At 51.0% G+C, this 20,895-nt stretch overlaps 1 protein-coding gene across 1 annotated transcript in view; it reads right to left on the reverse strand.

Moving 5' to 3' along the window:
- Positions 1–20,895, reverse strand: part of LOC144169500 (glypican-6-like) — a 125,311-nt gene that overhangs the window by 16,334 nt on the left and 88,082 nt on the right. Inside the window, exon 2 of the mRNA XM_077698690.1 lies at positions 15,890–16,048. Within this exon, the coding sequence (XP_077554816.1) occupies positions 15,890–16,048 (159 nt within the window). The remainder of the gene's footprint in view (positions 1–15,889; positions 16,049–20,895) is intronic.

Raw genomic sequence — 20,895 nt, forward strand, 5'->3', positions numbered from 1 at the left:
AGATACTCCCATTGGAAGGAGTTTTGAAAACTCCGAATTGGTACTGAGTTATGCGACAAGCCATTTACTCCCATTCCGGCTTATTTGTGTTCTGTGTGTACGTGCATTGCCGCGAACGTGAGTTCGGCGGCGTCAGTTAGGTGTCGCAGCCAAGTTTGACAGTAGTTTACGTTACCTAGCGCGCCTGTATTAAATCACGCCCAAGCACGTCACCGCTACGCCAGACACGCACCATGTCTCTCGACGGGCAACGTTTCGGAATGCAATCAACGGTTACCGCGAGCAAGAGCGGCCTTTCCGCTCATACCAAATCTTGAATAAATAGTTTCTTCGCATGAAGGCCTACAAATAATGCACTCTTAATAAAAAAAGTCGTAAAAGGGTAGTAACGGCCGCATTTACTAACTCCTTACGAACCTTACCACCCCGCGGAACGGTACGTCCGTAACTAGCAACTGCATGGTTAGGAAATTAACTGGGTGCAAGAAGTAGAATACACTAGATCAAGGTCGTGCTTATGACCACACTCTAAGAAAAAAGGTGGTCAAAAGAGAGTCCCCGGCTCCGCGACTACCTTTTACACCTGGTGAGTCAAAAGGGAGTCACAGAACAGAGTCATAATTTTGGCGACCCTTTTTCGACTCGCTTGGGGGCGCAACTTTGCGGGAGAGGGGAACTGATACGAGGAGCATAGAAAAAGAAAAAAAAGAGATGCCGCTCTTATTGGTGCATGCATATATGTTATGCATGCCCGGTTAGTAAACGCATGTAGCTCAGAAGAATGTTATCGCTAAGACTTTACTATAGTGAAGGTAGTGGTCCTTACTGCTTGCTTCAGTGAGTAACCCTTACTAGTGCTACATTTACCACCTCCAGTTACTAAGTAACTAGTGTATACTGGGTATTGTTACTGTTCCGTTAGTGCATGCCACAACCTTTTTTTAAAGAGTGTGAGCCTGTCGTTACCATCACAGTTCGACGAACCTGACGTCTTTCTCGCCTGTTGCACGAACTCGATGCTTCTCAAAGGCAGTCTACGAACTTCATGTTTACGGCCGAACATGCGCAGCAAACGCGTGTCCGCTCATTGTTTCAGGCGTGCACAATGCGAGAGAGACGGGAAGGAAGGTGGGGTGAACGACCCTTAGTTCCGACGAGTGATCAGTCTCCTGTATACTGACATGGCGCGCTAACCTTTTTTAATATCGGCAGCGTATGGCTACAGCCCGAGCTGCTGCATCCTTCCACAGCTGCTGCGCGCCCTTCCTGCTCGACTCGTTCTCTTCGGAGGGGACGAAATGTGGTGGCTGCAGGAATAGCGGGAGGCCGCGGTCTTTGTTTACCCGTCGGAAGGAACACGGCTCCGTTGGTGGCGAGCAAGCAGCGCAAAGCAAAACAAAGGCGGGAAGAAGGCGCGAAGAATGAGGCGCGGGCCGGAGCACGGCCCCAGATGGCGACTGCAGAACAACGCTGCCACGGCTTACAACAACGTCCATCACGACGTCTCCGCCGCAACCACACACGCACAAACACACGTGCTGCAGTTCCCATAATATGCACTCCTCTCTGCCCGCTGTAACTTGGCTGCAGTGCACACGCACGAACAGCTCGGGGAGCGCGATCACGCCCGCTCGGCGTTCCAGCGCTGCTGCTGCTTCCTTATGGGCTCGACGTGCGCGCGTAGTAACCGCACGCACGCACACCCTAGAACAAACGACATCTCGTCTAAGCGATGCCTATTTGCCATGTTGTGTAATGACCCCTTTGTTTTCTCCGACCCCGGCAATTCCTTCCTTCCCATTCGTGCGGGCCGCATGATGATGATGATAATGGTGTCCCGGAGGACGGACTGCTCGCTGGTCGATCGTGCGCCTCGGATGGACCTTTCTCGCTCGCTTGGCAGGGTCGTTCTCGGGGGGGGATTACGCCACAGCGGGGCCACAATTCTTGCCAGCGAGCCCGACGCATCGAAAGGAAGGTCGGCGACATGCAGCGGCGCAGCCATGGGTTTCGTTCGGTATGGGGGAAGGGGGGAGCGGGTACACTCTGAAGTACCTGTGCATTTTAAAATAGGCATGGACGATCATGGAGTGGCGGATTATGCATACTGTAGGGGCAGACTGCGACAGGCGGCTGCTTTCACCCAGAAGGAAGAAGAAATATGAGGACTGATTGAGGCAGGCGGCTGCCTCGCCTGAAGGGACGAACTAATGTGAGGACTGATTCCCGTCATGAAGGCGCATTTCTATACATAGACTGTAAATCCCCATCAAAACGCAGTGATGGAAAAACTGCGCGTGGGAGACAAGACAAAACAGGAAGGGACAGGACGGGAGCAGGACTGCGCGCGTCCTGTCACTTCCTTTTTGTCTTGCCTCCCACGCGCAGTTTTTTCACCCTAGAAATGCAGTACCAACAAGCCCAACAACACGCGGTACTAAACGCAGTGGCCTCAGCCACTTCTTCATTTTGTAGATTATCATCATCATCGTGTGATTTGGTGTTCCTCGGCCCCGATCGCCTGAATTAAAAAGGCAGCTGCTCTATGATGGGTCATGCTTGCAGAAGGAAAAAAAAAAAAAAAAAAAAAAAACGCCCGTGTGCAAGCGACGTTTGGAACGCATGCTCTCAATGTTCGGGGCTCAACGTTCAGAGCCCATAGCGCATGCGCAGATTCGATGTTTTATGCATGAATGTTTCTTCGTTTTGAATAAATCTCAGTTGATAGTCAGGCCTCGTCCTGTCTGGTTCTTTCCTTTGTGGTCCTGTTTTAACGCGGTTTCCGAAGAACCATCTTACGCTTCTCGTTTCAGGTTCTGGATCACTGGATCACCAGGAACAATATCGGAATAGGATATGCTACGAGCAGCTGTCTAATAAACAGCCGGTAAAATTTAAAAATTCCTCCGCATTTCCCCGCGGGGGAGAATGTGAAAGTGCGAATGCACGGTTGTCGGCCCGCTTGCGGCGCTTGCGCTCGGCCCCCGCAGCCCACCGCCTCGCCGCCTTCTCTTCCATCTCTTCCATCGGGTTTGTAGTATCACGTGTACACCACGCAGTTATCAAGCCGCTATAACGCCGCTGAGTCGCGAACGCACGCCGCTGACGACGTAGTTTGAATGCGTTAAAGATATAAGGCGCGTTACTGACAATATCAGCGTCGCGTCCGTGGCTTATTCGGTAGAGCGTCGGGCTGCGGCCCGCAAAGTCCTCGGATCGAAACCTGGCGCCGGATGCTGTTTCTTCTTTAAAGAGCACTGCGGACGCCGCCGACGCCGCCGCCGCCGCCGACGCCGGCGGTGGATGGTTTGGGGTCGCTTATAAAGAGCATTCGCTCTTAAAAAGAAGAGGGGGGGGGGACGTGCAAATAAATTATACGTAGCGCGCGAAGCCGACGAAAAAAGTGCGAATGCACGGTTGTCGGCCCGCTTGCGGCGCTTGCGCTCGGCCCCCGCAGCCCACCGCCTCGCCGCCTTCTCTTCCATCTCTTCCATCGGGTTTGTAGTATCACGTGTACACCACGCAGTTATCAAGCCGCTATAACGCCGCTGAGTCGCCAACGCACGCCGCTGACGACGTAGTTTGAATGCGTTAAAGATATAAGGCGCGTTACTCACACTGATATCAGCGTGGCGTCCGTGGCTTAGTCGGTAGAGCGTCGCGCTGCGGCCGGAAAGTCCTCGGATCGAAACCTGGCGCCGGATGCTGTTTCTTTTTTAAATATAGAGGAGCACTGCGGACGCCGCCGCCGCCGCCGCCGCCGCCGCCGGCGGTGGATGGTTTGGGGTCGCTTATAAAGTGCATTCGCACTTAAAACGGATATGCCCTGCGCGCGCCCGCGCCGGTGCGTCGCACAAACGTCGCGGTGCGGCCCTGCACAAAGAAGGTGCCCGTGGTTTCTCGGAAGCGCCGTTGGCGCGCAACCTGCGCAGCGTCACGTCAGCGCCGGCACAGCGGCACGTCGTCGGCGTTGAGTGGCGGGATGCAGGGCGGCACGGCGGCGGCTGCCTGCACGCCACGGGGCGAGATATATAACCTCATGCACCGCGGCCCGCACAAAGGGGCGGCGCCCAGTCGTCGCTTGCGGCCCATCTCGCGGGAGCCGTTGAGGTTACGCAAGACTGACGTGCCCGGGGTAGCGTCGGCGATACTCGACGACTTCCAGACACTGCACGAGCGAGTTTTACGAAATAAAAGTGCATTGACTAGTGATAAAAATCGTTTTTTTTTTTCTTTAAGCTGAGTTCGCCGACGGTACTCACTCGATCCTCGTGACTGTTCTGCCACGGGCGGTGTACTGGGGCCGGAATTGCGTGCTCAATTACTTACAGACCCGGGGCTACTACAAAGACTGCAGCTTCATTCTCCTTATCCCCATCACTACATCGGAATGTGGCCTTCCGCCTCAGTAAAATAGAATACCACTACTACCACCACTGCTTCCTACGATAAGCATTAAGACAACTAGATTGCTTTCTTTTGGAAAGGGGGGAAGGGGGGGGGGGCGCAACAATAAATTTATTTTCTCAAGCAAACTAAGCGGACCCCAAAATGCGGGCGAAGTTTGAGTGCGAACGAGCAAGTAACTTTGGCCATCCGAATGCCAAACCCTTCGTAATTTAGGTTTTCATATACGCGACTGCAGCATGCCCATTAATATTTTTCTCCCCGCCTTCGTACGAGTATTGTCGGGAGCACCCAACTCTTAAGAGCAATAACGCCCAAGCAGGTGGCTCGGCATGGACTGCTACACGAGAGCCACCGCAGTGGAAGGCTCCGGATAGTCTAGCTATAGCATCGTACTGGAAGTAGAATTACGGGTTACGCGGTCCCCCAAAGCGATTCTCGGCGTCTGCATAAATACTCGCTGTCCCGCTGATTTCGACCACACCACGCGCCAGCAGCCCCTTCTGCGAGTTTCCCCGCGGGCTCCCCTTTCGTCGAAGCACCAACATTTTTGTAAGACCATCCCCATCGTCTTCTACCTCCTGGATGCCAGAAAATGCGCAGGATGAAGACGGAAAGTCCACCACACTGCCTTTCGTATACCTGAGTGCATGGGTGATACCATGGGTGAGTCTACTATATCATGGACCAGTTTGGAACCCACCAAACTTTCGCGCGGTCGACGTGTGTACAAACGCGCATCCGTGCCATTTCATGGTAATGTCGAATAATAATAATAATAATAATAATAATAATAATAATAATAATAATAATAATAATAATAATAATAATAATAATAATAATCTATGCTGCCATTTCGGCGTGAAGCGCGAGAAACAAACCTTTTTCCTTCTATCTTATTGTTTTTTTTTACTTTATCGTATCTTTCCCCGTATACACTCCATTTTATGCTGTTTACCTCAAGTGGAAGCCATCTTAGATCACTCCGTTTTTGTACGGCTTACATTATTAAAATCTGCATATTTCTCTTGCCAGTATGTGTGCACGCGGAATGACCCTTCGGGTGAATTGCCCTGTTGCTATTGGTGCTGCAATTTCTACACCCGTACACACGTGTGTCGTTCAGTGTAACCAATGGTATTTTCTTTTTTGTGTATGTGAGCTGTGCACGTCTTGAGTCGCTTGTTCTTGTTAACTTTTTTTTCTCTCATGCGCCAGCACAAAGCCCCTTATCCTGGGTACACTAATAAACAGTGATTGATTGATTGATTGATTATTATCAGTATTGTTGTTGTTGTAGTAGGATGTACAGCCTTTTTTCTATAAAAATATTAAATTTGTCAGTTGTATTTTACTTTATTTTCTCTTTCTCGTTTTTCCCCATTGTTAATCCGTTTCTGCTCCGCTGCTGCCTGCAAATATGGATTTTAAGGCCAGTCAAGTTGCCTACGCGCAACTTCTTCCCCTAAATATCTTCCATAAAACTGTACCTGTTTTGTGGAAATAAAGTCATTTCACAAATGCCACCCCTGCCATGCGTGTCATGTTGGCAATGGTTGAAGCTATTCCGTGGCGCCGCAGTGTCGGTACTACGCGTGCGTCGAATTCGTGCCTCTTCGCCCCACTAACTCGAAATTTTCAAAATTGCGTAGCTAAGCACTTTATGGAGCCGGATCGCTTAGAAGTGAATCAGACATGAACACTCACAAATTAATTAACTCACGAATGACCACAAAATGTTTTTCAAGCATTCAAGAGATAAATAAATCATCGCATTCTTGAGTGTCGATGCCGCGGGAGTTCTTATACGGAACGCACTTCGGCAAAGCGCGTGCGTTTACCTCAAGCGCAGGGGAGCTTTCCCGCCGTTAGAGCTGCTGCCGCAGAGCACAGTGCGCGCCGCTCCGCTGTACGGGGCGCGTACCCAAACAGTACCGCCAAGGTATATTATAAGCGGAGGAATGGGCTGGGAACTGAAAGAACACGTCCCCCGGTGCCGCACAAGTAAGTACACAAACAACGCCGCCGAAAACCCTTCCAATTCGGGCAGAAGAAGCCTGCGGGCGGGCGGTCGCTGCACGGCTTGGCGCGACCCGCGACGAGAGAGCGGCGCGATTGTTTGGACAGCTCGACAGGCGGGGGATGGGCTTTCGTCTCGGTTGCGGCACGGGTCAGCAGCTTGAAGAAGTTTGTTCGGAGGGGGCGGGGAGCGATCGAACACGTGGCGCTCGTAGCGCGGAGAGGAGGCCGCAGTGATGAAACGGGGGGTGAAGGGAAGCCGACGTCGAAGGCTCGGCGTGTGTGGTATCAGAGGGCGAGGGCAGCCCGCGAGGCAATGCCCTTCGTCCCCATCCCAAGAGAACGGGAATCATACCAACGACGGAAGCGCCAACTTCGTGCGCAGTATGCGTACTCAGAGTCGCGGAGGTCTCGGGCGATATACCGAGAGCCGTTCAGTCAAACAAACTGAAGGAAACCCGAAAAACGACGGGTCTCCTTTTGTGCTGTTTTAAAGCGACCTGAACTGAAGTTAATATACCAGACTGCGAGGTCCAACGTATTTGCGAACCAAGGTGCACGTTAACTCTGACTAAAGCTTGAGTTTGGGCTAGTTGGTTCAGTCGGTATAGTTGAGTCTTTTCCGTTTTCTTTCGTCACGGCTCATGCGCTGTTTTTCCCTATATGCACGTTAAATATTTCGAGGTGGTGAAGTTAATCCGTATGCCGTTACGACAGGTCTCATAGCCCGAAACTCCAATGTGAACCAAATTTCAACGGGCATTTCTAATCCGTAGCGGCTCAGCCATTCCATGAATGGTAGAACAGGGCCGCCAACAGGTGGAGGCAGTACCGCCCTCGGCGAAACTCGGCTGACATGTGCGGAATTCCTAGATAGGTGACTAAAGTTTCCCTACTTTGCCTTCGCAGGTGCACAGAGCTGCACGCAAACGAACGCGTCGCATTCCATCAAAGCAGACTCCAATCATAGCGAAACAAGTCATTGACACAAGGCCGACAGGCAAGCCGCACGGCTCGACATTTTGTGGCCTTGACTGAAGACCCAAAATGAAGACCCGCTGGAAGCGATATCAATTATCACCGCCCTGTTACGGGAGAATGCAGGTCCGACCAGATTGGGTGGGGGACATGAACAGCGAAGTATTGTGTTGAGGCATTTGTGGCGTAACATACTTTTTTTTTCTTTCTGAATAATTTTTGACGTCAGAACGACTAGGATTCTGCCCAAGAAGATTACAAAAATCTAAAAAAAAAAAATCTCACCCTGACTGATGCGTTATCTCAAGAGTAGATAATTGTTTCCCGTTTAACCTAATTTTCAACTTGCATATCTGCATGCACGTCATGATACCACTCGCTCGATTGCCACACCTACAGCCTAACCACGGTGACGTCACAGTGGGAACCCTCCACCTGAATGCCATCCTCCAATGCAGGCAAACATCAGAGAGAGAGAGAGAGAGAGAGAGAGAGAGAGAGAGAGAGAGAGAGAGAGAGAGAGAGAGAAAGGGGGTGGGGGGGGTGCAAAATCAAACCAGATGAAAGCTTGGGCAGCGAAGTTCATAGGGGCGAATTAGCGAATAAAAGGCAGGCTCCATTGCCGTACCGCTCCCTCAAGCAACCCTGCTTTCCCCTTTCGCACACAAGGATAGCAAGCACTCAGCGCCGTGTTTGTAGTACGTCCGCTGCGGTGCTACCCGGCCAGCATGGCTGCTCCGGCGGCCCGGGAAGCAACGGCGGCTCCGGAAAAGAGAAAGCTGCAGCCCACCGCAGAGAGAAGCACCGCACTGGAAGTGCTCGTTAAACGTACAACACCGAAGGACCACGTCACTTTTGAGGTTTCCGACGGGGCAATTACTTTCCCGGAGGCTTCCATCCCGCAACACACGACCGCGGCCTCTGGAAGACTGCACCATGCACGCGCTCGTATACACTTTGGGAGCTGGCCGCTTCGGGCTACTTCGATATATAAGCTGCACTGAATATTTGTATACAGAAGGTGCGGCTATCATGTGCTGCTTTCGCGTTGCCATTTTCCCTTCTAGCGGCGTGTGTCGCTGACCCTTCTCAGACTACACTGCTCGCTGGCGCTGCTGCGGCAAGGGGTGTGTTGTGTCTGCGTGTCCTCCACGGGGAAGAGAGGCGAGTGCCTCGTCAGTGAGTCACGCGCGGACACCGGCGGCGTTCCAGGAGGAAAAACAAGCGCATATTATGTTCTTGTCAAACACGCCGCTCAGATGTACACAAACAGGGCGGGGATCCTAACATCCAGTGCCGTTGAGCGGGCGCACGGCTGAAATCGTCGCGCGGCGATAGTCAGCTTCTATGCGCTGGCAGTCTGCAGATGGCGGTTTTTTTTCGTGATTAACGCTTCGAACGCTGTTCGGGAGTTGATTAGGGGCTTTTCATTTCCGTTGGCGGTTCCCATAGATCCCCCTTAAACATTACTCGCGTCTGCTTACGTGCTTTGAAGACAAACGTCTATCGATTATCAGACTTCTTCATCGCTACAGCGTGTTTGTATTCCTTTCATCGCTTTTTGTTTATTCATTTTGTTTTTAAGCCGATAACTCCGGCAAGCAGACTGGCCGCAGTTCACACGGCAATTTCCTCACAGCCTTTCCTGTACTATTCCTCACAGTCGGAGCTCTCCTACGTCAGCACCTGTTCTGCTCACGCGCCGTCACGCTCGCCTGTCACGAGGTTAGCAATTCTTTCCCCTCTGGCAGGGTGCCAGGCTAAAGCAGTGGCAACGCATTGGGTCCCGCTCTAGAGTCCCGAGTTCAGATCCTCCACGAACCAGGGGCGTGTTTGTGTTTTTTTTTTCTTTGCAGCGGCGCGGTCACTTCTCGCATTTGATGAGGCGTGAAAGCTTTCGCCTTAAGAACCCTCCCAAGATTTATTACCTTCTGTTACTTACTTTTCGGCACCTAACACCGCGGACATGTGGTGTACAGATCGCGCAGCGCAGCAATTAGCTTTGTTCGCCATGTAGCAAAGAGCAGACGGAGAGTGTGGTCTTAAGGAGAGATGTATCATACCTTCTTTAGATTTACTTCGGGCCGCACAAAGAATCTTACCGGTAGATAATCTTACTAGTAAGATTTAACAATATTTTTGTGTGTGTTTCCGGAGCGGCTGCAGGCATGTCTTAGCAATACTCGCAATCCATTGAAATTTTACCTCTCTCTCCATCTCTCCATCCACCAAAAGGTATCGTACCAAAAGCACATTTCAAGCGTAACCCACTTGCCGCTCAAATTTAAGTGGCTGAGAGCGCGGAATCGTGATAGTAATAATAAGTTGTTGGTCGTCCACGACGCTACACAAGGTAACCTCCCCGGGACCATGTAGCTTCTGTTTTCTGTCAGCCGAATCCAGCCCTTGCCAACAGCAGATCAAAAGGGATTGAGGGGGGCTGCCACGCCCCGCACCTATTGATGCGCCTTTCTCCCTTGCACCAAAAAATTTTACCTCATCGCTGAAGCAGGCAACATTTACTGCCATATTACACGTTCAAGAGAAACTGACAAGTCGCGGCGTAACACCGGAACAAAATTTACGACGCCTCCAGCATTCATATGTCCCGAATGCTCCGAGGTTTTCCTTTATGTCCTTTTAACTATGAATACCCGCTTTTATGGGCTGGCTCCTTTGTACACAACAAAAAAGGCGCTAAGCCTGTTTTCCTCTCGCTTGGCGTCGGAAGAGCCAACAGCCCCAAGCCACGCTCGCTTATTTTTGGTCACTTAATCATTTACAAACCGGCCCGCGGCTAAAGCAACTCTGAGACACTGCCAGCTAGGAGGCCGGCGACGCGCTTTGCCGGGCTCGAGAAAAAAAAAATGAACCTTTTCGCTCAGGGTCCCGAACCGCGCCAGCAGCATAAGCGCGCAACATCCATTTCGCGCGAGTGCGCAGCTTAGAAAAGAAAATAACATCCAAAGAAGCGTTGGAGAAACTGCCACAGTAATCACCCGGCCCCCGAGCGCTCTCATGCTTTCCAACAACAGTATACACCACCGCGAAGAGAATCGCGTGCATACATCTTCCATGAGCATTTGCGACCTTTCACGACCACCCGCAGACCACACATCTCCTCGCTTCCCGTTTCTACAGCAATAAACGAGGGCGTTCGTATACGAGCTGCGGCAGGAGCGATCTAACCGGGGAGCCACAGGCGCGCCCGCACCAAATGAATCGCACGAGCGACTGCTGCAGGAGAATTCGTCCCGGCCCGCATTGTTCATCCGTTCCCGGAGCCGTAAACAATAAACTCGCGTCGTGTATGAGAACGCGGTGGGGGGACGGTGAACCACTACAACAGGTATACACACCTGTGCCTATTACACTACGCGGCTACCGCGAGGCGAGCGTATCCCGCCTCCTAATGTTCGTGCATCCGACGAGAGAGGATTCAAACCACGCGGCAAACAGAAACAGAGGAACAAGAGAAGAAAAAAAAAGCGTGCTGCGGGCATCAGGCATTCCGTGGGAGAAGAGCCGTTAAACCGCCACCCTGCGCCACGTACCTCGCAACGCATGCCTCTGCGAGCTGAAGCCTCGTATAAAATAGCCCGCCCGATGCTCATCCTGAGCGTATACAGCGGCTGTGTAAGAGAAAGAGCAGATTGAGAGGAACCCGGATCCCCGCTGAAGGAACCAGCACCAGTAGCGAGTCGTGGTTGGGCGCTGCAGCTGTTCGGGAGACACAGAAACGAACGAGCGCAAGGAACGCGCACAGGGTATCCGACCCCTGGCCGCAAGGAACGAGCATAGGGTAACTCCGCTGATCGGGTTGTAATGAGGCCTCGGGAGGGCGGGCAGGTATGTACCGCAGAATCCGCCACGTAGGCAGCGTGTCTCTTCACCGCGTGCGGCTAAATGTCACTTACACAAGTTTTTTTCCGATTCAAGAAGAAACAGGCCGTTTCCCCCTTCTGCACTCTTTGTGACGTGCGCGAGGACTTGAACCACGTATTATGTGAGTGTACGCGGTATAGAGCAGCTAGGACGTCCCTCTTAGTGTCCTTGGGTCTTCCGCTTTCTAGAGGACTAACTCTAAGTGACGTGTTAGGCCCTTGGTCGAACTTTAAACGATCATCTCGAGCGACAAAAGCTCTATTGTCTTTCCTCCGAAGCACAGGACTGGATCAGACTCTTTAAACAGGGCTCTATTAATGAGCACATCATCTTCATCACAATCATTATCATCATCTCTTCATCGATAATTTCATTGTTTCATACATCTGGTGTAGCAAGCTAGGCGCCTTGGCCAGGCGAACCTCACCAGTATCATTAAAGACTACTCTCTCTCTCTCTCTCTCCAATGAGGCAAAAAAATAAAATGCAGGGCCCGATGACTTGGTTTATTGCCTCTGTAATGCGAAACACTGACGTTTTGTCTGTTTTTATGGCTGCATAAGCTGTATCCTCACGCGTCCACCGCGGAGGATTTAAAACTCCTTATGGGGCCTCACGTCTCCTTGTGATATCTAAATACCGCATCGTTTCACGTTATTGTCGGTACGATCATAACAAAGCATGTTCGTTTTTCATTTTATAAGCAAATCAACGGCGCTCTCTTTTCTCTTTATGTATAGCTCCTTGGGGGGTAACCGAACTGTCACACGTTATCCTTGCCCGCGTTACCACTTTTACCCTGCGCTTTCGTTCTCTCCCGCTACAAGTTATGTCCAGAGCGGCGCTTTCGTTGTTTCTTCGGTGTCGATATCACAACGAAATCCAGTTAGCGCAACTGCACTTATCTCGACTTTGTTGTTGTTGTTGTTGCGCACTCGTCTTACGGGCAACACCCGGAACAAGAAAAATGAGGCATGAGGAAAAAGGAAGGGAAGGAAGATCGCCATAAGCTACAACAAGAGTGAAAAATTCATGCGTACACTAAAATCGGAGCCAGCACTGATGGATGCACCCGTATACAGCCCACACTGAGTACCGAGCTAGCAGAACCCCGCTAAATGAAGACGGTGGCACGCTATACCTGTGCTTGTTCCACCACGGTCCCCATACCCGTGGGAGCGGATTACGGAATCGACGGGGTCGGGCCGGAGGTGCGCGTTGCGGACCAATTGACTCAACCTCGCTCTCCCACCATGCAAGAAGAGCGCGCGGATCAAGAAAAAAAGCCTCTGTTGTGGCCCCAAGGCACGACACCGCACTATATACAAGGCCGCCGAAGAATTACAAAAGGAGCAACAACGATATTACACCACACTGCGCACCTTGTTGGGTGCAGTGGCTAGTTACCAACTGCAGCAGCCACGAGATTGCTTACTCCTCCGCAGAGCTGTGATCAGTCACAGCGCAGTTGAGTACACCACCATTCTTAGTTTAAGGGGAGGACCCTGCAACACTTTCGATGAGCGCTTTCACTCTTTCCTTCGCATCTGGAAGCACTGCGAAAGCTATAGTTATCGCCAGCACGGAGCGGCACTGCGTGATTTGCTCGTCGCACCAGATGCGCCTTCCGTTTCTGCTTTGTTTTTGTGGCTTTATTTTAAAAGTTGCTATCGAAAAGCGTTCATTGCTGCAATTGAAGGAAAACCGGCCAACAGCCGCTACATGGCCTTAGTGAAGTAATTCGAGCCGTCGAAGAACGTCAAGACCGGGAAAGAGAGAAGAATCTTTTGAGTGAGTTTCCAAGTTATCTGATGAGCATAGAGCAGTAATTTTTGGCTGAGGTTTCGCGGCCCCCTAATTTAAGTGCCGGGTATGTTGGGTGACTACGTACTGCAAGCATTTCAGATTTAAAAAAAAAGTTGTGAAAAGTGTTGCAGGGAAGCGAACGTGTGCAATACGTAATGCACGCATATTTGTCCTTCGCGCGCAGGCATGCAGCTTCGCTGCACGGAACTCCCGCTGCGGCTGCAGGTTTTTCGGGGAGGCCTCGGCGTGCATCATTTAGGGACGCCCAAAGGACGCACCCTGGCTCCTCTGCTTTTGCGCCCGCGGCCGGGTGCTTAGTTGTTTCCCCCACGGAAGAAGAAACAACGGCCGGGAAAAGGGACAACAAAACAGCCCCCGGCGCCGTCTGTGGCTTCACCGCGGCCCCGGTGTATAGTGTATATGTACGTGTATACACACACGCTGTGCGCGCAAGTGCACGACGTCACTTGGTCCTCCGCGAAAGTGAGTGGTTCCTTGGCAATTATTTAGCCAAACGGGCCTTTGTAAGAAGATGAGCCCGAGGGCAAAACGAAGCCGGGTCAAAGGAGGAACAAGAGGATTCATTATGGATAAGCTGAGCCCTGCAGCGCTTGCTGTAGTACATGCGCTGTGTGCGCTTTCCCTGCCACCAGAACAAAACAAAGTTGTTCGGTTTGCGTGGTTACTGCACTTGACGTCGGAACGAAAGGCTGTGTGAGAAGATCGCTGGCTATATAAAAAATAATATCCCGTTGCAACTAGCACGGAAAAGAGTCAGGCGTAAGTGAATAATTAAATGATACAGCTGAGAGCTCAAGCGGATAAAAAGAGATCACAAACCAGCCTGAATAAAAAAAAAAGAACCTTCGCTACAAATAAAAAAGAGCACCATATTACTTTTGCTACGAGTAAAGAAACAGTGCCATATAATAATGACAAAGGCCTTGTGAAATGACAGGTGTATCGCAACCCCATTTTAAAGACGAATTCAACTTATGAATATACATGCTGTTAATAATGTAACATTTACCTTGAGCTTGTCCGGCTCATTTATTCCTAATTATTCTCACTCTTTTTTATTATCATCCCCATCATCACCACCACTTTTGGGAGGGACGAACAGAAATCGTATCTTGTTCGCAGAGATTACGCCTTCATCGTGTAAGCATTTTCCCGCATTCCACACGGCATCCTGCAATCATCCACTTTTTTGCAATCACCCAATCCCACATATTTGCAATCACGCAAACGAGGTGCGTCGGAATCCGCAAAGCAGCGCCTCGGGGAGGGGGGTCGCCTTGCAAGCCGACCACAATCGACGTGCACACAGCGACGAGGGCGGCACAACAGGAGGTGGACACCGATCTCGCGGAGACTCGTGCATGGGCAATTCCGCGGCGCCGCGTAATTGAAGGCACGGACGGCTTCGTAAACAGAGCACACTGCATGCAACCTCGCTCCGTCCGAAATGGCGGGCACCGGAAATTGCAGCTAAGCCTAGTGTTCTCAGTGAGCGGAATTGGCAATGCGGATGCGGGCCTTGTGTTGTTCGTACGGCGATTCTTTCACTTTACCGAACGACACAAACCACTCGCGACAACGTTACGCTCACCATTCCGTAGTTAGTTCCGAAAACGTGTGCACGCAAGTATGCAAGGATCGGCAAAATAAGTTCTCAGTTTTTTTTTTTTTTTTAATTTTCCTCGGTGGCCGCTTCTCCGTGGCGGCAGAGGTGCCGGCGAGCTTAAAATTGTCGCGATTTTCTATCACTAGTTTAGGTTGTCTGATCCACGGTGAGCGCAATGCGATATAACAACCGCGAATACACGAATGTGCCTGCGATTATTGGAAGCGCACAGAATGAGGCACGTACGTTTCTTGCCATTCCGTTGAATCAGAAAAATCGAAGCCGAAACCAGCACCGATCGCACTGCGCGGCATTTTTTTGTCTGCTTGTTAGACCTTTACACAACGGCCAACGTGTTTAGAACGAACGCCACTATTCAACGCGTGATCGACTTACAAATTCCTTGCTCCCGTGCCCTGTTTTTATTTAGTATCGAATACGCACATTTTGAACATTGCTGACTACAACTGCTTTCTCAACCATGACAACGGTATCGTGTCGAAGCACGCGTTTACTCCCCTTTTATCACCCAACTTAGCAACTTGGCGCATGCCTTCAATGCATTTTCAATCGGGGGCAAAAGCCGAAACCCCAGCGCCCTCCCGCCTGCGCGCACGCGCGCGACAGGACATGCAGATACCACGTGTCTTGCCTATTTACATTCATAGACAAATGAAATGCGAACACGAAAGTATGAACCTGAACACGCAAAACTGAGCAATACCGTTCGCGGAGGCCCATTAATGGCTCACTATTGGTGTATTTGCAAAACCACGTTTCCCAACATTGCTACTGTATTTGAGCCGCCCGCCCGTCTGACTTGCATGGAAAGCAATCACGCAATTTGGGTGTCCCGGTTCATATTTTCGTGGTCCCGTTTCTTTTGTCCACGACTACACTTGATCACTCCCAAGTGACGAGTGAGTGAGTCAGTGAGTGATTTATTGATATAGAAAATGCAAAAGAAGTGGACCGAAAATATTTTGAACTCTTTTGGGAGTTCACCAGCGTACCCTATATACGCAATGTGCAGCCGTTTTCAACTGCGTCACTCCAACTATCCAATATATGCGTTGCCACGCGCGGAAACGCAGACAGAACTGTCCCTCCATCGAAGAAGAAGGATGGGGGGAAATGAGAGGGGGAGAAAGAAAGAGAGAGACTCACCGTCGAACCTCTGCATACGGGCGGCAAACTTGGCCCGCACCTTTCCGATCTCGTCCCGTAAAACGCGCTCGAACTCCTCTCTGCTCTGGGCGCTGAGCAGGTGCTCCATCTCCTGGGTGCAGCACGTCAGCGAGCGCTCGCAGATTTGAAGGTGCTCCCCTGTGCGAGAGAAGAAGGCGAGAAGGCTCCGATCAGTTCCCAAGTACGCCACTTTTTTCAATCCTCTTTCAGAGTTCACACTTCAGACACCAGGAGGGAATCAGTGAGCATGCGCAACAGAAAACCACTTGGCTAGAGCAGGGAAGCAGATGTGTATCGGAATATGGTGACAACAGCGCAGAAGAAGATGAAAGACTAAGAATGCTGTCACCATGTACGTTGTCACCATGAACGCACGCGAACTTGCCCAGCTTTCCATACTCGTCAATGTTTATATCGGAATACGAAGTCGTGAAGATGCCTTTGAATGCACCTTTTAAAAGCAGCACAAAAATTTGCAACAGAACTCCCAAGTCGGAATTGTGGAATAAATGCTTCAGCCGCGCGGCTATACACCGAGCACCTTTAAAGTAGGCTTTACTACTGTACACAAATGAAATGCTAGGAAGACAATTTTCGAGAGAATGTATAAAGGGACTACGGCCTTACAGTAAGCACCCCCACAAAGCTCCATGTACCCATCCCCAAGAAGCGCTCAGCATCTTCAAGTCAGCTTCACTGCTAAACACAAATGCATTGCTAGGATGGTATTTTCCTGGAAGAAGCATTTGGTTGTTTTATTTGTTTTTTATTTATTTATTGACACTGCTAGCCTCAACTCTGGAGGCTGCTGCAGGATTGGGGATACGTAAAAAAAAGCGTGCAGTTGTATAATTCACATAAGCAGGAACAAGGAATGAGGTGAAAAACAATCATATCAGCCAAACAGACTACAAGCGAAAATGGGCAGCGATTCAAAGGATTACAACGATTATGCATTGCATACTATAGGAACACAAGAAAGTTTCAGCAATAGCGACTACAGAACACAAATCAAGGACTATTGAACAAAAATGCAGGCAGTTTATAAGTATTGCTGCTACGTGTAGTATCCTGCTCTAGATTGTATCTTCGAAGACGTTCAACTTTTATTCCCTTTTTAAGAATGCATTGCTGGGGAGACGTTTTTGGGCAATATAAGGAGTTTGATATCAGACTAGGAGGTCCTAGCCTCTTATTATTACCATATTAGTAGGCAGAGAAAGGGGAGTCTTATCAAGCATCCCACACAGACAGGCCGGTTTCATCGCTGATACGAGAAAGAAATTCATCGCGGTGGTGATTTCGGCAAGCAGATTCCGCAAGGCGTCGGCTGGTTCAGAACGACACGCAGATGCAAAATAAACGCACATCTCAACATTTTTTTTTTTTGGTCCCCATACTTTTCGACGGACAAGAACCTCAGTTTTTGAACTTTACCGGACTAGCTGTCTCCCTGCCCCGGTCGGTAAGCTTCGTTTTAGTTTCGATTAAAGTCAAATGTTTTGCCGCCTCGACGCACAAGCAAAGCCGGATGATTGCACGGAGGTGAAAGTCAAAGCTATCGTCTTTTGTACTGCCATCGTGCAAACATACAACAGCCTGAGACCAAACTCACGGAGAAACTACTGCTCGTTGAAACCAGCCAGAAGTGTTACTGATCCCAACTCCGGCCAACTCGGCCTGTATTTTCCAAACCCTTCTATAATGCGGAAGCAGTTCGCAGGCTGGTTCGGCGTTTGTTTGGAGCTGGTCGCCAAACTTTGCGACGTGCTCCTTCACGTCACGAAAAAGTCAGAGGGAAACGGGATGAAAAAAAAAAAAAAACAATAACGTCAGCTGTAATTGTATATTTCTAAACAAAGAATCATTTGTCTTCGAACAAAAGCCGGAAGAACTAAGAAACGTGCGACTTTTCAATTAAATAAAAAACTAATCCATCCCTTAGTGTCTCTTTTAAGAATGATGCACTCGACGCAAAGCCTTTCTTTTGTGAGACGGCACTGCATTCCCTGGTTGTCGCATGCCGACAAAGTTCCCGTATAGCACGCACACCTGCTCTTGCAACAAAACGCATTCAAAGGGGCGTTCGCGGTTCACCGCCGTCGTCACCGCGGTCGCACAAAGGGGCAAACGGTCCGCCTCCCTCCTCGCCCCTCAAAATGAAGTTTGACGGCGCAAATTTATTCTGCGCGGCAAAGATGAGGAACGAGACCCTTTCAAAGGAGCTCCGCGGTTCTGACTGCGGGCCCGGCTTGGCGGATAACGAGGCAAGAAGGCGGCAGACGCCGGTGCCGCCAAAGAGCTGAGAGACAGTACAACGTCACGTCGCGGGTAAACAAGAATCAACGTTAAAAGAGCAGCGCCGGCGCAGTGCATACGTCCCAAGAGCGGAAGTCGTGCTCCGGCAGATTTCACGAAGAAAATAAAAGAAGCGCAAAATCGGCTGGACCCAAATAAGAGCCAATGCGAGGGCACAGATGTACGATGAAAAGCGGAAGAGGTCCGTCATCTGCGCCTCCTCGTCTTCTTCTATACTTTTCTGCCCACCATTTTTTTCTTCTCTCTCTCTAACATTCGCGAGCGCTCCGGGCCCAGATTTCAATTCGGAAAAGCTCGTGTGCGAGCGCACGTACCCTTTGCCGAAATGAAATGACATTCCGCTTCCCAGCAGACGACAGCAACGCCTAGGTAACAATAGGCTTTGCTGGCTTCCCCCATCACAGCTGCTGCTTCTTCCTTCTCCATCTGTATTTTTTATTTGTTTCGCATTCAGCGTTTTCATGCGCTCTTTTCGGGCACAACCACTCACAGGCGCAGCAGATTTCGACACCACGGCGACTCTAAACACCACCTAGGTAAAAAAAAAAAAAAGCATCTTCCCGCCGTTTTCACAAGTGGGATACTTGACTGGAGGCTAAACTTTGTAGTTCTCCAAGACGATTTTCGTCGCCTTGCAAGAACTGTGTCCTTCTTGTCATCTGGGAGGTGTTTCTTCTGAGCGCGGGTCTGGTTACCCTCCGCAGCTGGTGCCAGAAGAGCGGGGCTCTGTTCCATCCTCGTCTGCATTACGTCTCCGCGCACGTCAGCGCCCTGCTTTGCATGCGCCAATGCTCGGCCAAAGGGCATTCGACAGCCCGGTGCGATTGCGAAATGTAAGGCGAATACCAGAACTGAAAAAAAAGAACAATAATCCGCGTTACGCAGCACCATGGACCATCTTGCGGTGCTTTGCTAAAGGCCTGGGCGGTCCGCTACGCGAAGCACCTACGGCTATAGGTCGCTGTCAGGTGGCAGACAGATAAGAGCAGAGAGAGCATGGAGGAGAGATGGGTGGAAGCACGAGTTGAAAAAGAGCAGGACGACAACGTATACGGAGGTGAAGGGGAGACTAGAATAGTCGAAGAATAGGCGCAAAAAAAAAAAAAAAAAAAAAAACGCAAGGATTCAGGGGGCGAAAAACGATGCCACGAGGCGCAGGGGTGGTTTTTGCAGAGGCAGCGCGTAATAGAATCGTCAGGCTCCACCTTTAAAGGGACGCACGCGAAGGGCGTGAAACAGCGCACCGGAGGAGGACTACGGGGAAAAGAAGCCGAATGATAAAAAGATGCGGAAGAGGAGGGGGAGGAAGGAGCATAAAAAAAGAAGTTGGAGAAGAAAAAGTGCCGCGTGCACGCCGCCCGGCCCGCGCATCCAAGCGCGATGATGGAAGGTGGGCGGGAGATTGAAACCGGATGAAAAGCTCGCGGAGCAGATCGTGCCGCTGCAAGCGGGGGAGTCCGGCGGCGACAACGGGGGCACGGTGCGGGGGAGGACTGTCGCCACGCGGCAGCGGGCGACGACGACCTCTGACCGACCCCTGCAGCAGAAGGGCCGAACCGACCGGAAACGAAGGAGATTAGCCCGGCGACCAAGAAGAGTGCGCCCACCGAAACTCCACAAGTTGGCTGCCTCTGGGACGTCGCGCCCTGCCACGTCGCCCCCGCCCCACGAGGTTGTTCAGAGCGAGAAACAAAACGCGTTGGGAGCAAACGGCAAGTCGGGCGCAGACGTCTGTTATGTCCGCAAAGAGGCTGCCACATTTCTTTTTACACCAGCCCTATTTAAATCTCGCAGGCATATCGAAGGAATGCGAATAACAGTCGAATTAAAGTGCGGTACGAGACGCTGAGGGAAGGGTATCGGGAATGACGACGCCGCTGATAACCGCCGCAAGGGTAATCCGGGCGGGCTTAACCATCAAACGTTGATTGATTGATTGATTGATTGTAGGGTTTAACGCGCCGACGCAACGAAGGCTATGAGGCGCGCCGTAGTGGAGGGCTCCGGATTAATTTTGACCACCTGGGGATCTTTAACGTGCGCCGAAATCTCGTACACACGGGCGTTTTTGCTTTTCGCCTCCATCAGAAAAGCGGCCGCCGCGGCCGGGAATCGAACCCGCGACCTCGTGCTCAGCAGCGCAACGCCTTAGCCACTGAGCCACCGCGGCGGGTAACCATCAAACGTGACGGGAACGCTTGTACAAAAGGAATAGGCGTAGACATGCAACGGAGGCAGAGCTCATCCTTTTGACGATGACTGGTGGTGGTGTCTATGCACAGTGAGTGACTTTACCTCTAAGTTGGCAGCTTGCGGTAGCCACTTACCCCCAGTGGCGAAGTAGGGCCGGGTCACGAAGAACGGCCACCACACGAGAGTGCGCACTCAGTACATGGTGGCACTCAGAATTGTGGGGAGAGGTTACGGGGTGTGTGACAAATGCGTTTACGAATTAAATCCCGCGCACCAACTCGGCCACTTTCTCACTCCACAACCACTTGGCCCTTACCCCCCCCCCCCCCCCCCCCCCATCCTCCCCACCACTTTTCGTGCCGTCCACTTTCAGCAGGCATCCTACACGGAGGCCGGGTTAAAACAGGCTAGACAGGGAAACACATACCGCAAACAGAGAGAAATGTGCTCAGAATACTGATCGCTTAAAATAA

This window comes from Haemaphysalis longicornis, unplaced genomic scaffold (assembly GCF_048455015.1).
Source record: "Haemaphysalis longicornis isolate Haplotype H1 unplaced genomic scaffold, Haemaphysalis longicornis Haplotype H1 scaffold_2, whole genome shotgun sequence".
NCBI lineage: Eukaryota > Metazoa > Arthropoda > Arachnida > Ixodida > Ixodidae > Haemaphysalis > Haemaphysalis longicornis.